Source organism: Esox lucius, chromosome 12, assembly GCF_011004845.1.
Source record: "Esox lucius isolate fEsoLuc1 chromosome 12, fEsoLuc1.pri, whole genome shotgun sequence".
Taxonomy (NCBI): Eukaryota; Metazoa; Chordata; class Actinopteri; order Esociformes; family Esocidae; genus Esox; species Esox lucius.
In genome coordinates, this window is record NC_047580.1 from 36,513,861 (window position 1) to 36,541,823 (window position 27,963).

General features: G+C 44.4%; 1 protein-coding gene across 2 annotated transcripts in view; it reads right to left on the bottom strand.

The window, feature by feature from the left end:
• Window positions 1-22,157, bottom strand: part of atp2b3b (ATPase plasma membrane Ca2+ transporting 3b) — a 42,095-nt gene extending 19,938 nt beyond the window's left edge. For both annotated transcript variants that reach the window (XM_034295933.1, XM_034295934.1), the window contains exons 1-17: window positions 21,709-22,157; window positions 17,955-18,587; window positions 12,743-12,855; window positions 12,433-12,517; window positions 11,972-12,229; window positions 9,454-9,579; window positions 8,903-9,031; window positions 8,662-8,703; window positions 8,342-8,506; window positions 7,948-8,019; window positions 7,720-7,862; window positions 7,020-7,152; window positions 6,505-6,614; window positions 3,675-3,809; window positions 2,802-2,908; window positions 1,011-1,086; window positions 750-908 (exon numbers count right to left, since the gene is read on the bottom strand). In XM_034295933.1, coding sequence (XP_034151824.1) covers window positions 750-908; window positions 1,011-1,086; window positions 2,802-2,908; window positions 3,675-3,809; window positions 6,505-6,614; window positions 7,020-7,152; window positions 7,720-7,862; window positions 7,948-8,019; window positions 8,342-8,506; window positions 8,662-8,703; window positions 8,903-9,031; window positions 9,454-9,579; window positions 11,972-12,229; window positions 12,433-12,517; window positions 12,743-12,855; window positions 17,955-18,201 — 2,100 coding nt within the window. In that variant the 5' untranslated portion in view covers window positions 18,202-18,587; window positions 21,709-22,157. The remainder of the gene's footprint in view (window positions 1-749; window positions 909-1,010; window positions 1,087-2,801; window positions 2,909-3,674; window positions 3,810-6,504; window positions 6,615-7,019; window positions 7,153-7,719; window positions 7,863-7,947; window positions 8,020-8,341; window positions 8,507-8,661; window positions 8,704-8,902; window positions 9,032-9,453; window positions 9,580-11,971; window positions 12,230-12,432; window positions 12,518-12,742; window positions 12,856-17,954; window positions 18,588-21,708) is intronic.
• Between the last annotated feature and the right edge of the window lie 5,806 nt (window positions 22,158-27,963).

Here is a 27,963-nt window from a genome sequence, read left to right on the forward strand (position 1 = left end):
CAAACAGGAACCTCTGTGCCCACTACAGACAGACAGACTACCTCAGATCAAACAGGATCCTCTATGCCCACTACAGACAGACAGACAGACAGACAGACAGACAGACAGACAGACTACCTCAGGTCTTACAGGATCCTCTGTGCCCACTACAGACAGACAGACAGACATACAGACATACAGACAGACTACCTCAGGTCTTACAGGATCCTCTGTGCCCACTACAGACAGACATACAGACATACAGACAGACAGACAGACAGACTACCTCAGGTCTTACAGGATCCTCTGTGCCCACTACAGACAGACATACAGACATACAGACAGACAGACAGACAGACAGACAGACAGACAGACTACCTCAGGTCTTACAGGATCCTCTGTGCCCACTACAGACAGACATACAGACATACAGACAGACAGACAGACAGACAGACAGACTACCTCAGGTCTTACAGGATCCTCTATGCCCACTACAGACAGACAGACAGACATACAGACATACAGACAGACAGACAGACTACCTCAGGTCTTACAGGATCCTCTATGCCCACTACAGACAGACAGACAGACATACAGACATACAGACAGACAGACAGACTACCTCAGGTCTTACAGGATCCTCTATGCCCACTACAGACAGACAGACAGACATACAGACAGACAGACATACAGACAGACAGACAGACAGACTACCTCAGGTCTTACAGGATCCTCTATGCCCACTACAGACAGACAGACAGACAGACTACCTCAGGTCTTACAGGATCCTCTATGCCCACTACGGTTATACAGGTCAGCTGAGTAACGATGTCGGCCTCGTTGTCCCAGTCTGGCTCGGGATTGGATGGAAGGTCTCGAAACGCAATGCAAATGGTTCTTAACCCTTCACACGCCATTGGTTCGATCACCTGAAAACCACATTTGGTTTAATTTATGTTCAACTACATTACATGTCATTTAATTCAGATTGAATGCCCTGGCTTGTTTGTGTCTGTCTATGTTTGCGCCACCTGTTTCACCATCTCGTCCCTGTCTCTGGGTCTGAAAGTCTGCGGCTCTCCGCGAGCGTCTAAGATATAGGAACACCTGAGAGAAAGAGGAAACGTCATTAGATAAAAGCTGCCATTGTCTTTAACCCCCGTTTCCTGCAGGAGGAACGGCACCTTAACCCCTGTTCCCTGAGGGAGGGACGGCATTATAACCCCTGTTCCCTGAGAGAGAGACAGTACTACGACCCCTGTCCCCTGACGAGGGGACGGCACTATAACCCCTGTTCCCTAAGGGAGGGATGGAACTATAACCCCTGTTCCCTGAAGGAGGGACAGTACTATAACCCCTGTTCCCTGAAGGAGGGACAGTACTATAACCCCTGTTCCCTGAGGGAGGGACAGTACTATAACCCCTGTTCCCTGAGGGAGGGATAGTACTATAACCCCTGTTCCCTGAGGGAGGGACAGTACTATAACCCCTGTTCCCTAAGGGAGGGACGGTACTATGTCCCCTGTTCCCTGAGAGAGAGACAGTACTACGACCCCTGTCCCCTGACGAGGGGACGGCACTATAACCCCTGTTCCCTAAGGGAGGGATGGAACTATAACCCCTGTTCCCTGAAGGAGGGACAGTACTATAACCCCTGTTCCCTGAAGGAGGGACAGTACTATAACCCCTGTTCCCTGAGGGAGGGACAGTACTATAACCCCTGTTCCCTGAGGGAGGGATAGTACTATAACCCCTGTTCCCTGAGGGAGGGACAGTACTATAACCCCTGTTCCCTGAAGGAGGGACAGTACTATAACCCCTGTTCCCTGAAGGAGGGACAGTACTATAACCCCTGTTCCCTGAGGGAGGGACGGCATTATAACCCCTGTTCCCTGAGAGAGAGACAGTACTACGACCCCTGTCCCCTGACGAGGGGACGGCACTATAACCCCTGTTCCCTAAGGGAGGGATGGAACTATAACCCCTGTTCCCTGAAGGAGGGACAGTACTATAACCCCTGTTCCCTGAAGGAGGGACAGTACTATAACCCCTGTTCCCTGAAGGAGGGACAGTACTATAACCCCTGTTCCCTGAGGGAGGGATAGTACTATAACCCCTGTTCCCTGAGGGAGGGACAGTACTATAACCCCTGTTCCCTGAAGGAGGGACAGTACTATAACCCCTGTTCCCTGAAGGAGGGACAGTACTATAACCCCTGTTCCCTAAGGGAGGGACAGTACTATAACCCCTGTTCCCTGAAGGAGGGACAGTACTATAACCACTGTTCCCTGAGAGAGGGACGGTACAATAACCCCTGTTCCCTAAGGGAGGGACAGTACTATAACCCCTGTTCCCTAAGGGAGGGACGGTACTATGTCCCCTGTCCTGTGACGACGGGACGGTACTATAACACCTGTCCTCTGAGGGGGGAGGGCACTCTAACCCCTGTTCCCTAAGGGAGGGATGGAACTATAACCCCTGTTCCCTGAGGGAGGGACAGTACTATAACCCCTGTTCCCTGAGAGAGGGACGGTACAATAACCCCTGTTCCCTAAGGGAGGGACGGTACTATAACCCCTGTTCCCTAAGGGAGGGACAGTACTATAACCCCTGTTCCCTAAGGGAGGGACGGTACTATGTCCCCTGTCCTGTGACGACGGGACGGTACTATAACACCTGTCCTCTGAGGGGGGAGGGCACTCTAACCCCTGTTCCCTGAGGGAGGGACAGTACTATAACCCCTGTTCCCTGAGGGGTGTATAGTCCTTGCATTCAGTGGAACAATTCTTATCCAGGTTTTTCTATCGTGTGAACTCTCTTACTTTTTCAGGAGAATCTCTGAGGCTCCTTTGCTGTAGAGTCTGAAGGAGCCGTTTGGCAGCTGGATCACTGTAGACATCGACTTCCGCACAGAGTTAAATGTATACACCTGAGGGGATAGGATGAGGCAGAGTTAAATGTATACACCTGAGGGGAGGGGACGAGGCAGAGTTAAATGTATACACCTGAGGGGACGAGGCAGAGTTAAATGTATACACCTGAGGGGATAGGATGAGGCAGAGTTAAATGTATACACCTGAGGGGAGGGGACGAGGCAGAGTTAAATGTATACACCTGAGGGGAGGGGACGAGGCAGAGTTAAATGTATACACCTGAGGGGAGGGGACGAGGCAGAGTTAAATGTATACACCTGAGGGGATAGGATGAGGCAGAGTTAAATGTATACACCTGAGGGGAGGGGACGAGGCAGAGTTAAATGTATACACCTGAGGGGAGGGGACGAGGCAGAGAGGGAGAACGATTGACGTGGGAGGAGAGAGAGCCAGGAGGATAAAATGATTTAATTAGTTATATTAATGACAGACAGCTTGTATCTTAATTTGATCATACAGTTTTTGTAGTTTTACATCCCTGCTGTACGAAACTGTCTTATAATAGCTCACAGCATTTGGAACCATGGAGACTGCACTAACAAATCAGCATTACCTTTCACTGCATGAAAGACTCTTCTAGGTCACCTCACTTAGAGTGGAAACCAAACACGTCTAGAGAGCAGTTCTACATGGGCTGATGCACGCTCACTTAATACATGCCAGCATTTTGCTTTCAGTATAATGTTTATTGATTGTTTTTATGCTGCTCTTAACCCTGAAGCAAACAAATTTTGCTAAAATAATAAAATAAAAATGTATAACCTTGTACAGTTGTTCCTCAGGGACCCGGTCTCGGACAGTGCTGTAGTCTTGTTCCAGGTCCAGAACAAAACCCAACAGACCACACTCTGTCTTGTTCCCTACCTGCTTAGGTAGACCACCCTCCTGGTCAGCAGGCTTTAGTGAGAGAGGAGGAGGAGGAAAGAGAGAAAGGGGAGATGTTAAAGAGAGCAAAATCACTTGCATTTGGCTTCACCACCATGATCTATCCTTCTTGTCATCACCATGACCTATCCTCTCTGTCACCACAACCATGATCTATCCTCTTCTGTCATCACCACCATGAACTATCCTCTTCTGTCATCACCACCATGAACTATCCTCTCTGTCATCACCACCATGATCTATCCTCTCTGTCATCACCACCATGATCTATCCTCTCTGTCATCACCACCATGATCTATCCTCTGTCATCACCACCATGAACTGTCCTCTTCTGTCATCACCACCATGAACTATCCTCTCTGTCATCACCACCATGATCTATCCTCTCTGTCATCACCACCATGATCTATCCTCTGTCATCACCACCATGAACTATCCTCTCTGTCATCACCACCATGATCTATCCTCTTCTGTCATCACAACCATGAACTATCCTCTTCTGTCATCACCACCATGATCTATCCTCTTCTGTCATCACCACCATGAACTATCCTCTCTGTCATCACCACCATGATCTATCCTCTCTGTCATCACCACCATGATCTATCCTCTCTGTCATTACCACCATGATGTATCCGCCTTGTCCTCTCTGTCATCACCACCATGATCTATCCTCTCTGTCATCACCACCATGATCTATCCTCTCTGTCATTACCACCATGATGTATCCTCCTTGTCCTCTCTGTCATCCCTACCATGATCTATCCTCCTCGTCATCATCATGATTTATCCTCTCTGTCTACACCACCATGATTTATCTTCTGTCATAAAGATTATTTATCATCTCTGTCATCCCCACCATGATCTATTCTCTGTCATAACCACCCTGATATACCCAGTCTGTCATCACTTTTTTATCCTCTCTGTCCTCACCAACATGATGTATCCACCTTGTCATCACCATTATCTGTCCTCTATGTCATCACCACCATGATATCCTCTCTGTCATAACGATTATCTATCCTCCGTCAGCACCATGATGATCAACCCTCTCTGTAAGCACTATTATTTATCCTCTGTCAGCACAATCATGATCTACCCTCTCTGTAAGCACTATTATTTATCCTGTCAGCACCATCAAGATCAACCCTCTCTGTAAGCACTATTATTTATCCTCTGTCAGCACCATCGTGATCAACCCTCTCTGTAAGCACTATTATTTATCCTCTGTCAGCACCATCATGATCTACCCTCTCTGTTAGCACTATTATTTATCCTCTCTGTCATCCACACCACAATCTATCTTCTCTGTCATCACCATGATCTTTCCCGTCTGTCATCACCACTTTGTTCTATAGCCAACTGAATATGATACCACCTCCTGATGTTCCGGGTTATCCTAACGATTAATTTACAGTGGATATAAAAGGTCTACACACCCCTGTTCAAATGCCAGGTTCTTGTGATGTAAAAGAATGAGACAAAGATAAATCATGTCACAACATTTCCCACCTTTAATGTGACCTATAATGTGAACAATTCAACTGAAAAACAAACTGAAATCTTTGAGAAAAAAAAAAAAACTCACAATAACCTGGTTGCATAAGTGTGCGTACCCTTAAACTAATACTTTGTTGAAGCAACTTTTGATTTTATTACAGCACTTTTTGGGTAAGAGTCTATAAGCATGGCACATTGCCCACTCTTCTTTGCAAAAGCACTCCAAATCTGCCAGATTGCGAGGATATCTCAGCCCTCTTCAGATCACCCCACAGATGTTCAATTGGATCCAGGTCTGGGGTCTGGCTGGGCCATTCCAAAACATTAATCTTCTTCTGGTGAAGCCATGCTTTTGTGGATTTGGATGTATGCTTTGTGTCGTTGTCGTGCTGAAAAGTGAACTTCCTCTTCAGCTTTCTAACGAATGCCTGAAGGTTTTGTGACAAAATTGCCTGGTATTTGGAACTGTTTATAATTCCCTCCACCCTGACTAAGGCCCCGGTTCCAGCTGAAGAAAAACAGCCCCAAAGCATGATGCTGCCACCATCATGCTTCACTGTGGGTATGGTGTTCTTTGGGTGATGTGCAGTGTTGTTTTTGTGCCAAACATACCTTTTTGGAAGTTCAACCTTGGTTTCATCAGACCATAACACAATTTCCCACGTGCTTTTGGGGGACTTGATGTTTGATTTTGCAAACTTCAGCCGGGCTTGGATGTTTTTCTTTGTAAGAAAAGGCTTCCGCCTTGCCACCCTACCCCATAGCCCATTCATATGAAGAATACGTGAGATTGTGGTCACATGTAGGCACACAGCCAATACTTACCAGAAATTGCTGCAGTTCCTTTAATGTTGCTGTAAGCATCTTGGAAGCCTCCCTGACCAGTTTTCTTCTTGTCTTTTCATCAATTTTGAAGGGACGTCCAGTTCTTGGTAATGTCTCTATTGTGCCATATTTTCTCCACTTGATGATGACTGTCTTTACTGTGTTCCATGGTATATCTAATCTCTATCTTTTTCCCCCTCAAAGATTTCAGTCCGTTTTTCAGTTGAATTGGTCACATTACAAGTCTCATTCAAAGTGGAAAAAGCTCTGACATGATTTATCTTTGTCTCATTCTTTTACATCACAAAAACCTGGGATTTTACCAGGGGTGTGTAGATTTTTTATATCCACAGTAAGTTGTCAGGGTGCAATCAATCCTCACCATTATCTTGGAGGTGTAGGCACTGTTGATAGCGATGGCGTTGACCAGTAGTTCTAGAGTCTTTGGGTTGACCTGGCCTGGTTTTGGAACGGACCTATGGTGCTGGTCACCTACACACAAAAAATCCAATTTACTACCAGGACACCGCATGCAACTTTAGTGAGTGTATGTGTGTGTGTGGGGGGGGGGGGGGGTTGTGTGTGCGTGTGGGGGATTGTGTGTGTTGTTTGGGGGGGGTGGGGAGTTGTGTGTATGTGTGTGTGTGTGGGGGGGGGGGGTTGTGTGTGTATTTGTGTGTTGTGTGGGGGGGTGGGGAGTTGTGTGTGTGTGGGGGGGGGGTGGGAGGGGGGGGGGGTTGTGTGTGTGTGTGTGTGCGGGATTGTGTGTGTTGTGTGTGTGTGGGGGGGGTTGTGTGTGTTGCGTGTGGGGGATTGTGTGTGTTGTGTGGGGGGGTGGGGAGTTGTGTGTGTGTGTGTGGGGGGGGGGGGGGGGTTGTGTGTGTATTTGTGGGTCACCTAGGAAAGTTTGCACGACAGTCATCCGGTTGGTGGTCAGTGTGCCGGTCTTGTCGGAGCAGATGGCCGTGGCGTTGCCCATCGTCTCACACGCATCCAGATGACGCACCAGGTTGTTGTCCTTCATCATTTTCTACAGCAAGAGAGAGAGAGAGAGAGAGAGAGGGAGAAAGGGAGGGAGGGATGAGAATAAGGTGAAAGAGAGTAAGGAAAAGAAGGAGGACCGGGCGAGATGGAGGGAGAAAGAGTGAGGGAATGGAGAGTGGGTGGGAAGCCGGGAGAGAGGGAGACAGAGGTGGGTGGGAATGAGGGAGAAGAGGGAGACAGAGGTGGGTGAGTGTGAGGGAGAAGAGGGAGACAGAGGTGGGTGAGTGTGAGGGGAGAAGAGGGAGACAGAGGTGGGTGAGTGTGAGGGAGACGAGGGAGACAGAGAAGGAGCAAGTGAGAACGAGGGAGGGTTCATTCATATTCACACTACTTTTACATAATCCCATTACAGTATTTTTCTCATGGCCATTTCAACGCCCAGTACATTAATTAACCCCTTCCCATGAGTCAGGCACCCCATGACCTCTGACACCAAGCAGTGCCTGGCTAGTTGCATTGGCTTGGTACCAAAATTACAACTTCGCAACAAAACCCAACGCTGTTCAGGCTTGAGACATCAAGCTTTCTGGAAGACACATCAACACCGTCGTACCTTGACAGAATAGGCCAGTGATATGGTGACAGCAAGAGGAAGACCTTCAGGTACAGCCACAACCAACACAGTAACTCCGATGATGAAGAACTTGACAAAATACTGAACATAGACCGGAGTACATTCCGCCAGCCAAACACGTCCTGAAACACATCAGCAACATCACTAACCCAACAACAACAACAGGCAAATAGCTTTCTGAATACTGAAATACACTGCTAAACTCACCTTCTATTACGAACGTTTCAATGACAAAATACAGCACCAAGATTATCACTGTTATAGCTGACATCACCAGACCTACAGGAACATAGAGAGAGATGGAGAGAGAGATGGAGAGAGAGATGGAGACAGAGATGGAGAGAGAGATGGAGAGAGAGATGGAGAGAGAGATGGAGACAGAGATGGAGAGAGAGATGGAGAGAGAGATGGAGAGAGAGAGACGGAGAGAGAGATGGAGAGAGAGATGGAGACAGAGATGGAGAAAGAAAGGGAGGGGGGAGGGAGGGAGAGAAAGGGAGGGGGGAGGGGGAGAAAGGGATGGAGGGGGAGGGATAATGTGACCTTTATTATTTCTTCATTTCAGCCAAAAGTAGAATAAACGCTTCAGCCAGAGTCCTACCTGCTTTCCCGATCTGCACGGCCAGTTTGGTAAGTTTTCCCTGCAGAACACTCTTCTCCTTCTTTGGCATGTTCCCTCTCTTCTTCTCCTGCTCCTCTACCTCTCCTCCCTCAGCACTCTTCAAAGGCTGCATCTCCATGGCTACACCCCCATCCTGCTTCTTGGCTGGAGGACACGCGCACACACACACACACACACACACACACAAACATACACACACACACACAAACAAACATACACACACACACACGGACAGATACACTGTTACCTCAACCTGACCTACAACCCCTCATCTTTATCATCTGACTGTGGTTGGTTACCTTTATTCAAGTTGTTTTCCACTGCTACTTCAGGCTGCTTTCCTGAAAGAGAAAATACAGATCAACCAATCAATCAAAATCCTCACCTCCTCCTCTACAGCTTCTTTCTCCAACTCTCCTCCTCCTTCTCTACACCTTCTTTCACCTCCTCACCTCTGCCCTCTCTACTCCTTATTTCTCCTAATCCTCTTCCACCTTCTGTACTCTTTCTTTCTCCCCCTCTCCTCCTCCTCTATCTTACCTTTCTTCTTCTCCTCCTCCTCCTCCTCTCCCTCTCCAGCTCCCAGCAGGGTGAAGATGATTCCGGTCTGAGAGTTGACCCCCACGGCTGTCACCAACATCCTGCCTGAACCTTCCATTACATGGGTTCCTATGGACAACACACACACACACACATAAGTACACACACAAAAACATATATACACGTAAACACACACAAACAGGGTTACGTGTTTCACGCATCCACAGACACGTATATACACACATGCATCCAGGGACAGACACACCCCCCCCGGCCCAGACCCACCAGACAGCAGCATGCATCCAGGGACAGACACACACCCCCCGGCCCAGACCCACCAGACAGCAGCATGCATCCAGGGACAGACACACACCCCCCGGCCCAGACCCACCAGACAGCAGCATGCATCCAGGGACAGACACACCCCCCCAGGCCCAGACCCACCAGACAGCAGCATGCATCCAGGGACAGACACACCCCCCCAGGCCCAGACCCACCAGACAGCAGCATGCATCCAGGGACAGACACACCCCCCCCCGGCCCAGACCCACCAGACAGCAGCATGGGGTCCTTTTCTACAGTCTTCCTGACGTGGTCTGACTCCCCGGTCAGAGAACTCTCATCTATCTTCAGATCATTTCCCTGGATCAGGATCCCATCGGCTGGCAAAAGGTCCCCTACAGAAACCAACATTCACCCATACTGTTATACTGACACACAGCATCTCACAAAAGTGAGTACACCCCTCACATCTTTGTAAATATTTGATTATATCTTTTCATGTGACAACACTGAAGAAATTATACTTTGCTACAATGTAAAGTAGTGAGTGTACAGCTTGTATAACAGTGTACATTTGCTGTCCCCTCAAAATAACTCAACACACATCCATTAATGTCTAAACCGCTGGCAACAAAAGTGAGTACACCCCTATGTGAAAATGTCCAAATTGCTGTGTGATGACACAAAAATAATAGAAGTATATCTAGTAAGAGGTAACATGGCATATTGCTGCTTAACTTACAAAACATATTGTTACGTCACCTGAGTCTACTCTGTCCCCAGTTTCACATATTAGTGGCATGCCACTGCTGAAAGCAGAAGTGCTCCATTGCTAGCCATTCACAAAAGACTACCCGCCCCGCCCCGCCCTGCCCCACCCCGCCCCGCCCTGCCCCACCCCCAGCGCTGGCCATGGCGGAACAGCAGATGGGAAAGAAAATCGAGTAATGTTCTGTTTTTGTTCCTTCTCCGCCACGGAAAGTCAATCAGAGCCAATGTCAGTTTGCATAGAGGGCTAGCAATCTTGGCGTAAGGGAATTTTGATGGGCAATATTCAAGATTTTCTTTTGTGTAAAATGTCTTCTGTAAGTTCATACATTTAGCGTATCTCCATATGGTAAGTGTTATGGTAAAAACTGAAGGGAATAGATATAGTTTCAGAATATGTATCAGATGCTAGGTCAAGCCATGTGGCTGCTAGCTAAACATTTAACTCAGGAGTTCAGATGGGGCTGGTGGTCACATTGGTATGGGTGTTGTACTTACTACTAATGAGTTGTGTGGTTGTTCTACCTAGATGTTTTAAGACATTTGCTCTGGAAGTCACTCTGCAAAAGAGTCTGCTAAATGACTGCTAAAGAGTCTGCTAAATGACTGCTAAAGAGTCTGCTAAATGACTGCTAAAGAGTCTGCTAAATGACTGCTAAAGAGTCTGCTAAATGACTGCTAAAGAGTCTGCTAAATGAATGCTAAAGAGTCTGCTAAAGTAGACTCTGTTATGTGCAATAATAACCATATACTTAGATGTATACTGTACAATACACAATGCTAAACATGAACTCTAATATAGTAATATACCACACACAAAACAGTACTGCCCATTTACTCTGATATATAACATACAATACACCATACAGTTACACTATATATCCTTCAGGTCTTTCAGCCATCAGCATTCAGCATTCAAACCACCCAGTTTATAATAGACCGTACAGGTCTACTATACCATACAAAATACAGGTATATTATACCATGCACCATACTAGTATACTATATCCTAAACAAAACAGGTTCAATATACCATGCAGGCCTACTATACCATACAGTATAAAATTATGGTCTACTATATCACAAACCAAAGAGGTTTAATATACCACACACCATAAAGATCTACTATATCACAAACCAAAGAGGTTTAATATACCACACACCATAAAGATCTACTATATCACAAACCAAGCAGGTTCAGTATACCATACACCATACAGGTCTATTACACCATACAGGTCTATTAAACCATACAAATCTATTACACCATGCAGGTCTATTACACCATACAGTTGTGCTCATAAGTTTGCATACCCTGGCAGATACTGTGAAATTTTGGCATTGATTTTGAAAATATGACTGATCATTTAAAAGAAAAGTATTTAAGGATAGTGATCATATGAAGCCATTTATTATCATATAGTTGCTTGGCTACTTTTTAAATCATAATGATAACAGAAATCACCCAAATTACCCTGATCAAAAGTTTACATACCCTTGAATGTTTGGCCTTGTTACAGACACACAAGATGACACACACACAGGTGAAAATGGCATCTAAAGGTTAATTTCCCACACCTGTGGCTTTTTAAATTGTAATTAGTGTCTGTGTATGAATAGTCAATGAGTTTGTTAGCTCTCACGTGGATGCACTGAGCAGGCTAGATACTGAGCCATGGGGAGCAGAAAAGAACTGTCAAAAGACATGTAACAAGGTAATGGAACTTAATAAAGATGGAAAAGGATATAAAAAGATAAAAAAGATATAAGCCTTGTAAATGCCAGTCAGTACTGTTCAATCTCTTATTAAGAAGTGGAAAATTCAGGGATCTCTTGATTCGAAGCCAAGGTCAGGTAGACCAAGAAAGTACTGCCAGAAGAATTGTTCGGGATACAAAGAAAAACCCACAGGTCAATTATGCCATACAGGTCAATTATGCCATACAGGTCAATTATGCCATATAGGTCAATTATGCCATACATGTCTCCTATCACATTTCTTGCTGTTTCGGTACTTACCGTATTTGACCTGAGCCATATCTCCCACCACCATGTCAGCTACTGGGATCTGGATGACAGTGCCTTTCCGTACGACGGCGAAGCGCTGCTCCTGTTCTATCCTACTCTGCAGCCCTCGGAACTGCTTCTCTTTTGACCAATCATTGAAGGCCGTCACCAAGACAACGCAGACTACGGACAGCAAGATGGCAGCTCCCTCAATCCACCCGGCTTCAGCCTCGCCCTCATCCTCCGCTCCTCCTGACACGTTACCACACACTGCAGAGGAACACATAATCATCCACCCCCTCATCCATCAGTCACACATCATCCACCCCCTTCCTCAACCTCTCCCAGGTCATACCCTCTGTGTCTCCTCCTGTCACGTTACCACACACTGCAGAGGAACATATCATCATCCACCCCATCATCCATCAGTCACACATCATCCACCCCGTTCCTCCACCTCTCCCAGGTCATACCCTCTGTGTCTCCTCCTGGGGGTTGGTAGAAGGACAGTCCCAGGGAGATGATGGCAGCCACCTCCAAGATAATCAGAGTAATATCCTGTAGAGAAATCAATCAACCAACCAATCAATGAACCAATCAACGAATATATCAATCAATATATTAATCAACCAACCAAGCAATTAACCAATACATCAATCAGAATATCAATCAACCAATCAATCAATCTATATACGAATCAACTGATAATCAATGAATACATCAATCAATCAACAAATCAATATCAACCAATACATCAATCAACATATCTGTAGATGTATTTACCTGTAGAGCTTCCCAGACCAGCTCTATGAAGGTCTTGGGTTTTTTCGGTGGGATGAAGTTCTGCCCAAATGCCTCAATACGACGATCCAGTTCTGCCTGGTCACCTGACAGACCTGCCACACACAAACAACATAAATAACACAAACAACACCATCAACATTAAACAACATAACACAAATAATATAAACAAACACAAACAACATAAACAACACAGACAACATAAATAACACAAACACACATTGGCCCATGTTTCCTTGTAAAATGAATTCCTCACCTGGGTTAACTCAATCATTCAGTCAGAAGATTTTTCAGTCAAACAGTTATTCAGTCAGTCAGCAACCTGTCTGTCTTTCTGATTTTAAACAGACTCTCTGTGGTCACTAAAGATCCAAGTTTATAATCTGGCCCTCATTCCAACATGGCCGCCAAATCTTACCCAGAGTCCAATTGGTTCCTTTTTCTCCTCCCCTGTATTGAAATACATTATAAACTACTATGGGTACCAAAATGTACTGTATGCAATCAGTAATGTACATATCTCACTCAGGATCAGAGCATCAGCAGAATTTGTAAGGATTAGCTTATTAAGCTAGCTGTAAAGTTGGATTTATGATAGGACTGATGAGTGGTTTAAGCTAGGTGAAGTTGGATTTAAGATTGGACTGATGAGTGGTTTAAACTAGGTGAAGTTGGATTTAAGATAGGACTGATGAGTGGTTTAAGCTAGGTGAAGTTGGATTTAAGATAGGACTGATGAGTGGTTTAAGCTAGGTGAAGTTGGATTTAAGATAGGACTGATGAGTGGTTTAAGCTAGGTGAAGTTGGATTTAAGATTGGACTGATGAGTGGTTTAAACTAGGTGAAGTTGGATTTAAGATAGGACTGATGAGTGGTTTAAGCTAGGTGAATTTGGATTTAAGATAGGACTGATGACTGGTTTAAGCTAGGTGAAGTTGGATTTAAGATAGGACTGATGAGTGGTTTAAGCTAGGTGAAGTTGGATTTAAGATAGGACTGATGACTGGTTTAAGCTAGGTGAAGTTGGATTTAAGATAGGACTGATGAGTGGTTTAAGCTAGGTGAAGTTGGATTTAAGATAGGACTGATGACTGGTTTAAGCTAGGTGAAGTTGGATTTAAGATAGGACTGATGAGTGGTTTAAGCTAGGTGAAGTAATAGCCGCTCCGCAGATATTGAGATGAGCAAGACGTAAGACTTAGCCCCTTCCAGTCACAAAGCTTCTGCGTATGTGTTAGCATTTGTTTCATCTTGTTCAATGCTGTTAGTTGTGGCAGAAATTGACCCACTATGCTGTTTACTTTCTGCATATATGCCATTTAGCTGACACTCTAGCTTCAAGCGAGCTGTAGTGATTGGATTAGTGTAGACAGTGATATGATGAAAATTCAGGCCAATTCACAGAGGAATTGGGGGGGGGGGGGGGGTACGTATTCTCTTCCTTCCTCTCTCACTGTTTTTCTCTCTACCTTCCTCTGCATCACTCTTTTCTTTCTCCCTCCATCTCTCCCTCCATCTCTCCTTCCTGTCTCTCCCTCCATCTCTCCTTCCTGTCTCTCCCTCCATCTCTCCTTCCTGTCTCTCCCTTCATCTCTCCTTCCTGTCTCTCCCTCCATCTCTCCTTCCTGTCTCTCTCCTTGATATGTCCTTGACAATGCGGCAAGCTGTTTTAGCTCTCCTTCCTACTCCCTCTATCTCTTCTCTCAATTTTTCTGTCTCCTCCCTCTTTCTCTTAGATCTCTTTAATGGTGTCATGCTGCAGTCCTGTGTGTGTAGTCTTGTATAGGATGACAGGACTAGTGTTTCATTAGAACTGTCTATAGATGCTGTGATATTGAAATACCATATTGAACCATGTTCAATTCCACCTTTAACAGCTGTTGGCTAAGTAGTTAAAAGTTTGTTCAAACAATTATTTGAAGTTAACTTCAAACACACAACTAAAAACCACTGAATATGACTCAAACATTTTTACATCTTAGATGCTAAATTATTTAGCAGATTAGCTGACTACCTCAATGACTATTAAAATGTATATTTTACTGAGTACTTCAATGACAATTCACAAAGTATTCTGCTGACTACCTCAATGACTGTTTAATTATTATTGTTCTGAGTACCTCAATGACAAAACACGAAGTATTCTATTGACTACCTCAATGACCACATTTTCTCTGACTACACCAATTGCTATTTATTGACAACTTAAGAGGTGATTGTACTGCTATTAAGAGACAAATTGTTGGCCTTTTGACGTGTTTTTGTGTGTGTCAGTGTGTATATGTGTTTGTGTGTGTGTGTGTGTGTGTGTCTGTGTGTGTCAGTGTGTGTATGTGTTTTTGTGTGTGTGTGTGTGTGTTTGCGGTGTTTCATTACAGTGAGACGTTTTAGTGTTGATAATCTGATAGTGTCTGCTGGCATTAGAACAGTCCCACAGACCAAACTACACACACAGAAACACAAACACATTTCTCCCAGGGATCACTCCCTGTTCTTCCTGGTGAGACAAGCCATTTAGTTGCTGATGGCATGCACTCAGTTCACAAACACAATACCGCACAGGAGGTCAGTACTATTCAGTAGTGTTGGTGAGTAGTGTGGAGGTCAGTACTGTATTGTCAGTAGTGTTGGTGAGAAGTGTGGAGGTCAGTACTGTATTGTCAGTAGTGTTGGTGAGAAGTGTGGAGGTCAGTACTGTATTGTCAGTAGTGTTGGTGAGTAGTGTGGAGGTCAGCACTGTATTGTCAGTAGTGTTGGTGAGTAGTGTGGAGGTCAGTACTGTATTGTCAGTAGTGTTGGTGAGTAGTGTGGAGGTCAGTACTGTATTGTCAGTAGTGTTGGTGAGTAGTGTGGAGGTCAGTACTGTATTGTCAGTAGTGTTGGTGAGTAGTGTGGAGGTCAGTACTGTATTGTCAGTAGTGTTGGTGAGAAGTGTGGAGGTCAGTACTGTATTGTCAGTAGTGTTGGTGAGTAGTGTGGAGGTCAGCACTGTATTGTCAGTAGTGTTGGTGAGTAGTGTGGAGGTCAGTACTGTATTGTCAGTAGTGTTGGTGAGTAGTGTGGAGGTCAGTACTGTATTGTCAGTAGTGTTGGTGAGTAGTGTGGAGGTCAGCACTGTATTGTCAGTAGTGTTGGTGAGTAGTGTGGAGGTCAGTACTGTATTGTCAGTAGTGTTGGTGAGTAGTGTGGAGGTCAGTACTGTATTGTCAGTAGTGTTGGTGAGTAGTGTGGAGGTCAGTACTGTATTGTCAGTAGTGTTGGTGAGTAGTGTGGAGGTCAGTACTGTATTGTCAGTAGTGTTGGTGAGTAGTGTGGAGGTCAGTACTGTATTGTCAGTAGTGTTGGTGAGTAGTGTGGAGGTCAGTACTGTATTGTCAGTAGAGTTGGTGAGTAGTGTGGAGGTCAGCACTGTATTGTCAGTAGTGTTGGTGAGTAGTGTGGAGGTCAGTACTGTATTGTCAGTAGTGTTGGTGAGTAGTGTGGAGGTCAGTACTGTATTGTCAGTAGTGTTGGTGAGTAGTGTGGAGGTCAGTACTGTATTGTCAGTAGTGTTGGTGAGTAGTGTGGAGGTCAGTACTGTATTGTCAGTAGTGTTGGTGAGTAGTGTGGAGGTCAGCACTGTATTGTCAGTAGTGTTGGAGAGTAGTGTGGAGGTCAGTACTGTATTGTCAGTAGTGTTGGTGAGTAGTGTGGAGGTCAGTACTGTATTGTCAGTAGTGTTGGTGAGTAGTGTGGAGGTCAGTACTGTATTGTCAGTAGTGTTGGTGAGTAGTGTGGAGGTCAGCACTGTATTGTCAGTAGTGTTGGTGAGTAGTGTGGAGGTCAGTACTGTATTGTCAGTAGTGTTGGTGAGTAGTGTGGAGGTCAGTACTGTATTGTCAGTAGTGTTGGTGAGTAGTGTGGAGGTCAGTACTGTATTGTCAGTAGTGTTGGTGAGTAGTGTGGAGGTCAGCACTGTATTGTCAGTAGTGTTGGTGAGTAGTGTGGAGGTCAGTACTGTATTGTCAGTAGTGTTGGTGAGTAGTGTGGAGGTCAGTACTGTATTGTCAGTAGTGTTGGTGAGTAGTGTGGAGGTCAGTACTGTATTGTCAGTAGTGTTGGTGAGTAGTGTGGAGGTCAGTACTGTATTGTCAGTAGTGTTGGTGAGTAGTGTGGAGGTCAGTACTGTATTGTCAGTAGTGTTGGTGAGTAGTGTGGAGGTCAGTACTGTATTGTCAGTAGAGTTGGTGAGTAGTGTGGAGGTCAGCACTGTATTGTCAGTAGTGTTGGTGAGTAGTGTGGAGGTCAGTACTGTATTGTCAGTAGTGTTGGTGAGTAGTGTGGAGGTCAGTACTGTATTGTCATTAGTGTTGGTGAGTAGTGTGGAGGTCAGTACTGTATTGTCAGTAGTGTTGGTGAGTAGTGTGGAGGTCAGCACTGTATTGTCAGTAGTGTTGGTGAGTAGTGTGGAGGTCAGTACTGTATTGTCAGTAGTGTTGGTGAGTAGTGTGGAGGTCAGTACTGTATTGTCAGTAGTGTTGGTGAGTAGTGTGGAGGTCAGTACTGTATTGTCAGTAGTGTTGGTGAGAAGTGTGGAGGTCAGTACTGTATTGTCAGTAGTGTTGGTGAGTAGTGTGGAGGTCAGCACTGTATTGTCAGTAGTGTTGGTGAGTAGTGTGGAGGTCAGTACTGTATTGTCAGTAGTGTTGGTGAGTAGTGTGGAGGTCAGTACTGTATTGTCAGTAGTGTTGGTGAGTAGTGTGGAGGTCAGTACTGTATTGTCAGTAGTGTTGGTGAGTAGTGTGGAGGTCAGTACTGTATTGTCAGTAGTGTTGGTGAGTAGTGTGGAGGTCAGCACTGTATTGTCAGTAGTGTTGGTGAGTAGTGTGGAGGTCAGTACTGTATTGTCAGTAGTGTTGGTGAGTAGTGTGGAGGTCAGTACTGTATTGTCAGTAGTGTTGGTGAGTAGTGTGGAGGTCAGTACTGTATTGTCAGTAGTGTTGGTGAGTAGTGTGGAGGTCAGCACTGTATTGTCAGTAGTGTTGGTGAGTAGTGTGGAGGTCAGCACTGTATTGTCAGTAGTGTTGGTGAGTAGTGTGGAGGTCAGCACTGTATTGTCAGTAGTGTTGGTGAGAAGTGTGGAGGTCAGCACTGTATTGTCAGTAGTGTTGCTGAGGTTTAGGTACTGTCAGTGTTGATGATGTCAGTACTGCACCGTCAGTAGTGTTGGTGAGCAGCCGTGAAGCCAGTCCTTCTGTGTCTCCATACAACTCCTCTATCTTCTGAATGGCCTCTCCTCCCCGGAGCTCCATCAATTCCCTGAGCTCCTCCAACGTGGCCCCAAATTCTCCTCCAGCAGCATGGTTACTCTCCCCTTTACCACCCCCTCCTCTGCTCCGCCCTTTAGGGTAGAACTCCACAGCACTGTTGGCCATCTCCCCCATGGTGGCGGTGGTGGACATTCTGACCGACACACGCTGGTTTGGTCCTCTCGTCTCTCCTTAGTGTGTCTCCTTCTCTGGAATGGTTTCACTCACTCATCTGGAACCAAAGTCTCCTAATCTCTCTTTCTTTCTCTCTCTTTGTCTCTCCGGTTACCAGCTCCTTTGTTCTCTCTTTAAGACACAAGTGACCTCATCAGAGACAGCTAACCAGTTGGGTTAGAGGTTAGAGGTCAGGGACAAGGGCTTAACCTGGTACCAATCAGCAACATCCCAGGAACAGGCGAACCTCTTCTCTTTTCTGTTTAGTTGTCCAGGAGATGAAGGTAGAGGTGGGGGCCCTCAATCAGCTGTACCAGTCGGCACAGCCAGGCCAAGTAGCGATGGAGGGATAGAAAGAGGGAAACCTGAAGAGATAGATGAAGAGGGAGAGAAAGAGAGGGAAGAGGGTGAAAGACAGTGAGAGAATAGTTATCATTAGCACTGAGATTTTTTGCATTAGTCGTTCCTTTATCCTCTCCTCCTTTCATTCATCCTCCAGAGTTCTGATCTACCTTATTGGGGTTTGTACATTTCTCTCTCTGTGTCCTTCTTTCTCTCACCTTTTTTATTTCAGTGTTCCCAGGCTGAGGCCAGCTATGCAGCCCTATTTTCAGACAAGCATTTTTAGGGTCACCCTGGCGGATCTCAAATCTGGGCCGGCCTCCCTCCCTGGTATGCATTGGAATAAGCTTTGAATGTCCTACTGTATTTAGACGTTCTTTGTTAGGAATTAACGTTACTCAGGAGATCCATCAACCCAGATGAGTCTTCCATAATATAACTGACCTGTATGATACAACAGTCCTGTATGGAAACCAAATATTCCCCATATATCCATTAAAATATTGCTTGCACCCACACTGCCAGGTACGTTTCAGTTTCACTTTCACTTTATCAACCAGGAAATGGCTGGGGGATTGGCTAGACCCATTCTCATGGGTAGACATAGTTATATAACCTGGTACACTACTTATATTGTGATATGTCAAGTTACATTAGGTGAATGTATGATGCATTAGGTCTGCCATTCAGAAGGGTTGAGGATATGGTCACGTCTCTCAGTGATGCTAATGGAGAGTAGGGAGGGTGCAGTGATTCTAATGGAGAGGAGGGAGGGTGCAGTGATTCTAATGGAGAGGAGGGAGGGTGCAGTGATTCTAACGGAGAGGAGGGAGGGTGCAGTGATTCTAATGGAGAGGAGGGAGGGTGCAGTGATTCTAATGGAGAGGAGGGAGGGTGCAGTGATTCTAACGGAGAGGAGGGAGGGTGCAGTGATTCTAATGGAGAGGAGGGAGGGTGCAGTGATTCTAACGGAGAGGAGGGAGGGTGCAGTGATTCTAACGGAGAGGAGGGAGGGTGCAGTGATTCTAATGGAGAGGAGGGAGGGTGCAGTGATTCTAATGGAGAGGAGGGAGGGTGCAGTGATTCTAACGGAGTGGAGGGAGGGTGCAGTGATTCTAACGGAGAGGAGGGAGGGTGCAGTGATTCTAATGGAGAGGAGGGAGGGTGCAGTGATTCTAATGGAGAGGAGGGAGGGTGCAGTCACGCAAATGGAGCGGAAGGAGGGTGCAGTGATGCTAATGGAGCGGGGGGAAGCTGCAGTGACGCTAATGGAGCGGGGGGAAGCTGCAGTGACGCTAATGGAGCGGGGGGGAAGGTGCAGTGATGCTAATGGAGCGGGGGGAAGGTGCTGTGATGCTAATGGAGAGGAGGGAAGCTACAGTGATGCTAATGGAGCGGGGGGAAGCTGCAGTGACGCTAATGGAGCGGGGGGTAGTTGCAGTGACGCTAATGGAGCGGGGGGGAAGGTGCAGTGATGCTAATGGAGAGGAGGGAAGCTACAGTGATGCTAATGGAGCGGCTTCCATTTGACAGATGATCTGGCTTCTGTTGACTAATATGGTACACATTCTGCATTTTAGGAAGCTCTTTTGTATGCACCTAAAATAATTTTATTTTAATATATGTTGTGAAACATAATCATTCTACTGTTACTGCAGATATGTTATGCAGATTTAAACTAATACAATGCAACAATTCTACACATTTCTCATTTAACATGGGGTGTCGATACTTTTTCAATCAAAAACAAACAAACTCTAGTCAATATAATGTGTAGATAAGTGGACTTTGACCGAGATCTGAATATTCATACTGAACATTGTAGTTCCAGCATCTCAAGAAACAGCTGACCAGGCATTTTCACTTATTACTGTCTCTGTCCAATTTACAGTGAATGGGGCAGTAAATGAAAAGCATCCAGTGAGCAGCAGTTCTGCCAAAACACCTTGTTAGTGAGGTCAGAGGTGAATGGCCAGACTGATCAAGCTGACAGGTTAGAAACACTCAAATAACCATGCTTTACAACAGTGGTGTTCAGGAGGGCATCTCTGAACATACAACATGTCAAACCTTTAAAGGGTCCTACTCTATGTACAGATAGGTGTACATAATAAAGTGGCCAGTGAGTGTATATGGCTGGTATATGTAGTTGGTCCATAAGGCTGGTACATACAGCTGATATATGGATTTGGTATATATAGTTTGTACATACAGCTGGTATATATAACTGATATAGGTAATAAATAAAGCAAGACATATAGTTGGTTTATATAGCTGGTCCATACAGCTGGTACATATAGTTTATACATACAGCTGGTACATATAGCTGGTCCATATAGTTGATACATACAGCTGGTACATATAGTTGATACATACAGCTGGTACATACAGTTGATACATACAGCTGGTACATACAGTTGATACATACAGCTGGTACATATAGCTGGTCCATATAGTTGATACATACAGCTGGTACATATAGTTGATACATACAGCTGGTACATATAGTTGATACATACAGCTGGTACATACAGCTGGTACATATAGTTGATACATACAGCTGGTACATATAGTTGATACATACAGCTGGTCCATATAGTTGATACATACAGCTGGTACATATAGCTGATACATACAGCTGGTACATATAGTTGATACATACAGCTGGTACATATAGTTGATACATACAGCTGGTACATATAGTTGATACATACAGCTGGTAGCTGGTAGGTAGTCTACTGTGCGACAATTCCCTCCTCTATCTCTCTGCAAGGTTACAGGCCTGGGCATATCTCTCGCTCATATCTCTGATATAAACACACGCATACACACAATATGACAAAAGCACCCGCCTCCTAGACAACAAGATTAGATGGACAAAAAACACAGACACATAAAGCAAACATACACATAATATGACCGTGGCACCGTATACAGGACGTTAGACTAGCAAATAAAACACACACACATCATGTTTTGTCGCTATAGGGTACTATAAATCAAACCTCAATCAGACATCTTCATCAGCCATCCCAGCTATCACTGTTTGAGCCACAAACAGGCAAAACGTGCACACACACCAGTGCACAAGCGTGCACACACGCACATCCAAAGCCGCTCTGCCTACAGAGTAACACTACTCACCGTGCAGGCCGAACTCAAGGACACAGCGCGAGTAGGGAGGCAGAATCCTGTTAATGCGGGTTTAAGCGGAGAATCCAATAATGAAATTAGATCAGGAGCTAATTCAGTTACAGTTCTGTCCAGATGTTGATACTGATCATGATGATGATTATCCCCTCGTAGATCCGCTCTGTATGTCTGATTGATCTGGCTCTGCAGCGGGGCACAGAAAGACAAGATGCCGCGGTGACGTGCTTCCAGAGCGGACAGGGGGGTGAGGGGTACCGTAAGAAGGGTTTCGGTAGAGCTCTCCGGTGCGGTTTTCAGGCTACGGTATTTTGCTCGCTGTGTTTCCGGTCCTAAAGGGAAAGAACCGCGACGAGGAGCTGATCATGATGCGACATTCTAAGGTTGAGCTGAGACCCCCGCGCGCACTGGAGGCTCAGAGGCACGCAGCGCATTGAGAGGAGAGGAAGGAGAGGGAGGGAGGGAGGGAGGGAGGGAGGGAGGGAGGGAGGGAGGGAGGGAGGGAGGGAGGGAGGGAGGGAGGGAGGGAGGGAGGGAGGGAGGGAGGGAGGGAGGGAGGGAGGGAGGGAGGGAGGGAGGGAGGGAGGGGAGACCTCACCCATGCCTTGAGGCTCCTATAAATTTTAGTTTCATAAAAAAATTAAATAACAGATAGCCGACTGTGAAAATAATACGGTGACGCATAGAGATATGGCTTTTATTATTATTTAACCCTTATTTTACCATATTAACACAACATAATAGACTATTGGGGGAGGAGAGGAGATTAATTGGAATCCGGGGAAGATTAAGTGCCTATGATGGTATGAGGTCCAGAGTGGATATTTAGCCAGGTTTAACACCCCCACTCTGATGATAATTGCCATGGGATAGTAATTACAGGGACACGTGATCAACGTCCCATCAAAATAAGGTAGAGTTTAACGTTAGACCGCTGTAGTAGGCTAGCTGTGGCGAAGATAACATGTCAAAATAAGGGATTCCCAACCTAGGGGGTGCGCACCCAAGTTGGGTTGCCTATGTTTCCTAGGGGATCCTGGGCTTTACCAGATTTGAGGGATAAAAACATTTTATATTTATGTATTTTTTTCTTTTATCTATTACAAAGGGGGTGTGCTGACTAATTAAAGGTATTATTACCAACATAACTGGCCCTCTTACAGAAACCTTGCTAGCATTGTAAACTTCAAGGCTATAACCCTAATTTGCTCCCACCTTGTGGTAGTTAGCTGAACTACAGCAACGCCAGTTCACATTCATACCAACTCTCCCCTTATAGTGCATTTGCTACAATAATTTTGATTTAATTTGCCAAATTGACAAAAGCTTTAAAAAATATATTTTAGTATATAAAAAAAACCCCGATATGGCACAATGATTCAACTATTATTCCCCATTGCTTGACAGAAGGATTTCACTTGCCCATGTCTGCTATTCCTCGTGTTAGGAGATGACCAGCAGTGGTCACCCGTGGTACTGATGATATGGAGCACCACTGGCTCATGAAATAGTGAAACATCCAGACTCATCTCGTCTCGACAGCACCGTGTTCCCAGAATGCATCTTTAATAGAAATTCTTAACCCCCAATTTCATTTCTTTCACTATAGCACTTTTCCTGTTCCCATAGCAACAATATAGCCCTATTTCTGTTCCCACAGAACGCTTCCTGTTATCATAGTAACAACATGGCAGCAACTTATGGCAGCAATATTGCACTCTTCCTGATGCCATTTCACTTTTCTTGTTCACAGTTTAGTATAGCCTTTGCACTGGGAGTGCAACTCTGAAAATGTTGTCTTCTCTTAGAAAAACACAGGATCCACTGTTAACAATTTATTCCACAACAGCCAGGAGAATAAAGAAAGTAGTTCTAAACATTTACATCCGATTGTATGTGATTTCTATGGGAAGAAGGAAATACAATATAATAAGGAATGTAAACCGTCTCAAAAGGTGTAAGGTGTAGGTGTTAGAATGGGAATGTACACTTTCAAAAGGTGTTAGGGGTCAGGTGCTAGGGGTTAGGGGTCAGGTGTCAGGTGCTAGGGGTTAGGAGTTAGGTGCTAGGGGTTAGGAGTTAGGTGCTAGGGGTTAGGGGTTAGTGTTAAAAAAAGAAATGTACCGGCACTAGAAACATGCAGGGAGTAACCATAATTGATTACAAGGGACAGAAGAAAGATTCTATTGAAAATGAGCCTTAACATGACAGTTGTCCTCACTGGCCCACAGGCTGGGTGTTTTGTAAAATAACTTTGTGACCGTTGCGGTTGTAAAAGGGCTTTATAAATACATTTGATTGATTGATTGATTGAATGATAGTGGATGTTGTTATGTTTCAGTGGGGCTACCATAAGGTTAACTAGACTAGTCACAATAATTGTGATGGAGGACACATAACATAAAGCTGCAGTATTTAACCAACACATCATAACATTATACTGATAAAATTACTTGATAATACACCATGTAAAGTATGCTGGCTACTATGACAGGGTAGCAAAGGCTACAGAGATAAGAAATCTTGGAAAATTTTAATTTGGCGATGTATAGAACAGAAATAATATGGTAAGATATTACGAGGTATGGTAGGATACACACAGACAAAACAATGTTGGTAATGTTGGAGAAACAACAAAACAGAGCAGAACCCTTGGTAATGTTGGAGAAACAACAAAACAGAGCAGAACCCTTGGTAATGATGGAGAAACAACAAAACAAAGCAGAACCCTTGGTAATGTTGGAGAAACAACAAAACAGAGCAGAACCCTTGGTAATGTTGGAGAAACAACAAAACAAAGCAGAACCCTTGGTAATGTTGGAGAAACAACAAAACAGAACACAACACTTGGTAATGTTGGAGAAACAACAGAACAGAGCAGAACCCTTGGTAATGTTGGGGAGTTTACTTAATGTTGACTTCAGGAGCAGGGAGTTCTACATACAGCTCTCTTCTCATTGCTATAGAACTCTTCTTATTACCACTCTGTTTTTTTTTGGACAGGAAGGCAGAGTTATTTTTGCACCTACCTGGCCTTTACAGGAGTGATTGTATTCAACAGCTGTTAAGAAGGCACATCCAGAATTCCTCTTCTGTGGAACCTCGTTCCCTCCCTCATGGAACAATAATTATTCAGATAAGTGTAGCGGTTGTAACATCTGCACCACTATCCAGTAGTGTGTACAGCACTCTGGTGTACACTGAGGGTGAAGAAAGTCAGTGACACAAGTCAATGTCACCTGGCTCAGAGTGGCGATTGAATTCATCACTGTTGTTGTTTGTGCAGGGTGTAGACTTTTCAGGGCTCCACGCTGTTTTTTCAGGCAACATGCATGACAATACCCATTTAAGCTTACTCTGCTCAATCAATATTTTTTGTATAATTTCCAAATTCAGAGCACTGGGATGCAGAACCCCAAAAAACAAAATCTTTCACTGTCCAAATATCTTGTAGGTATACTGTAACGATTCTGTATTCACCCCCCTGGACTTTTTCACCCATTTATTCTTACTATACTTATTTTATTACAAACTTTCAAAAAAATCAAAATGGATTCATAGGTTTTTGATCAACAATAAAAAGTCCATAATGTCAAAGGAAATAGAAATGTAAATTTTTTTCTAAATTAATTACAAATATAATACAGAAAAACATGTATTGCATAAGTATTCCCTTTCCCATGACAACTGCATGAGCTGTGGTGCAACCAATGGTCTTTAGACAACAAGGTGGACAAGGACAGAGATGACCAGGTGGACAGGAACAGATTTTCTAGTACAATTACACAGTGCTTTACACACAAACATTTGAATAAAAAATTTTAATTGAAAGATATTAAAATAATAATAAAATATATAAAACCATAAATATATGTATATATATATATATATATATATATTTTTAAAGTAAATAAAAAGAATCAACAAAATACAAAATCACAATGATAAAATATTAGTGAATACCATCATGTAAAAATGTGTTTTTAGGTAATATTCAAAATAATGCACTGAGGGAGCATCTCTGACATTCTGTGGTAGGCTGGCAGTATGAGTCTAAGGGCCCATATAGCCAAGGCCCGGTTCCCTTTAGTTTTCAGTCTAGACTCCGGAACATCCAGAAGTCCCTTTTCAGCTGATCTGAGAGGCCAAACAGGTCAGTATGGGTTGAGCATGTCACTAATGTAATCAGGTGCCAGACAATATAGTGCTTTAAAAGTGATAAGTAGAATTTTAAAATCTACTCAGAAATTCCCTGGTAACCAATGTACATAGACCAATGCAAAGAAAACAATATGGACTGAGACAGGACAGACTAGTCCCCTGGCAGCATAAAACCAGGGTAGACTGTAGAGTTACTGTAGAGCTCAGTTACAGCTGAGCAGGGAGATACTGAGCTTACTGCAACAGCCCAGGTGCTTCACAAAAGTGGCCTTTATGGGAAAGTGGCAAAAAGAAAAAACTCACATCACATCTTGGCTAGGGTTTGCCAGAAGGTATGTTGGAGACTCTGAGTCCAAGGGAAAGATGATTCTATGTCTGATGAGATGAAAATAAAGTTATTTGGCCTCAATGCTAAGTGCTATGTTTGGCGCACATCATCGTGAGAACACCATCCCTACCGTGAAGGTTGGTGGTGGCAGCATCTTGCCATGGGAATGCTTCTCAATTGCAGGGACAGGATTGAGGAAAGGATGAAAGGAGCGAAATACAAAGAGGGCTTTTAAGAAAACCGGAGTTTACAAGACCTCAGACCGGGGCACAGTCAAGACAACGCTTGAGTGGCTTCGGGACAAGTCTGTGAATGTCCATGAGTGGCCCTGTCAAAGCCCGGAACTAAATCCAATTGAGAAAATGTGGAAAGAGTTGAAATTTGCTGTTCAATTAATCAATCTAATTTATTTTAGAAAGCCCATTTTACATTAATAGTTTTTACAGATACCCAGCCAGAAATCCCAAAGAGCAAACAACAACTGTGTTGATGTTCACGAAAGATCCCAAGCCAACTTGACGGAGCTTGAGCAATTTTTAAATGAAAAATTGGCAAAATTACTGTTCAGATGCTCAAAGCTGGTAGAAACTTATAGGCAAAATAGACTCATGGCTATAATTGCTGGCAAACATTAGCTAAATACTTCAATTATTTGCTACGGATGTTATTTTTTACTTTAAAATATAATTTAATTTTGTTGATCAGTGGCTAAAACTCCAAATCCATTTTAATTTAATATTATCAAACAAAATGTGATTATGTCCAAAGGGGTAAATCATTTTGAGAGCCATTGTTTGGGTTTCTGATTTTGCAATCAGTGGCGCAAAGCTGCAGCACAGAATGCATTAAGCATGTCAGGCCCAGTGGATTCCTTTTACATTAATAATAACATTCCCCCCACGTCCTCCCTCCATTTCTTGTTCCACTCTCTCTTCCTCCCTCCCTAGCTCCCTCCATTTCTCTTCTGATACCATTCTCCCACGTTATCCATCCCTCCTTCTCTCCCTGACGGTTTTCTCTTGGCACTTTCCCTTCCTTTCTTCCAACCTTGTATTTTATTAATGGGGAATGCTGCAAATTCATTTTTCATATGAGAGAGATGGAGCGAGAGAGTAGAGGGAGAAACAGGAGAGAGGATAGAGAGGGAGAAACAGGAGAGAGGATAGAGGGAGAAACAGGAGAGAGGATAGAGGGAGAAACAGGAGAGAGGATAGAGGGAGAAACAGGAGAGAGGATAGAGGGAGAAACAGGAGAGAGGATAGAGGGAGAAACAGGAGAGAGGATAGAGGGAGAAACAGGAGAGAGGATAGAGGGAGAAACAGGAGAGGATAGAGGGAAAAACAGGAGAGAGGATAGATGGAGAAACAGAAGAGAGGATAGAGGGAGAAACAGGAGAGGATAGAGGGAGAAACAGGAGAGGATAGAGGGAGAAACAGGAGAGAGGATAGAGGGAGAAACAGGAGAGAGGGAGAATTCTTGCATTTACGTTTTGAATTAAATGAAACTCATATCTGACATGTAAGTAATTGGTTAGTATGTATGAAATAGATGTTGTTGTGGCTTTAGTCCTATATCATATCACTCTGCTTTGGGGAAGAAAGAGCGAGAGAGAAGAGAGACAAAGGGAAGACAGAACCACAATCACATGAATTCACTAAATGTCTTGGCATTATTAGCTATTATGTGTAGATTGTAGATAAAATCTATTTAATAGTCTAGAAAAAATCTAGAACAATAAAAAGGAACCAGACAAGCCTAGT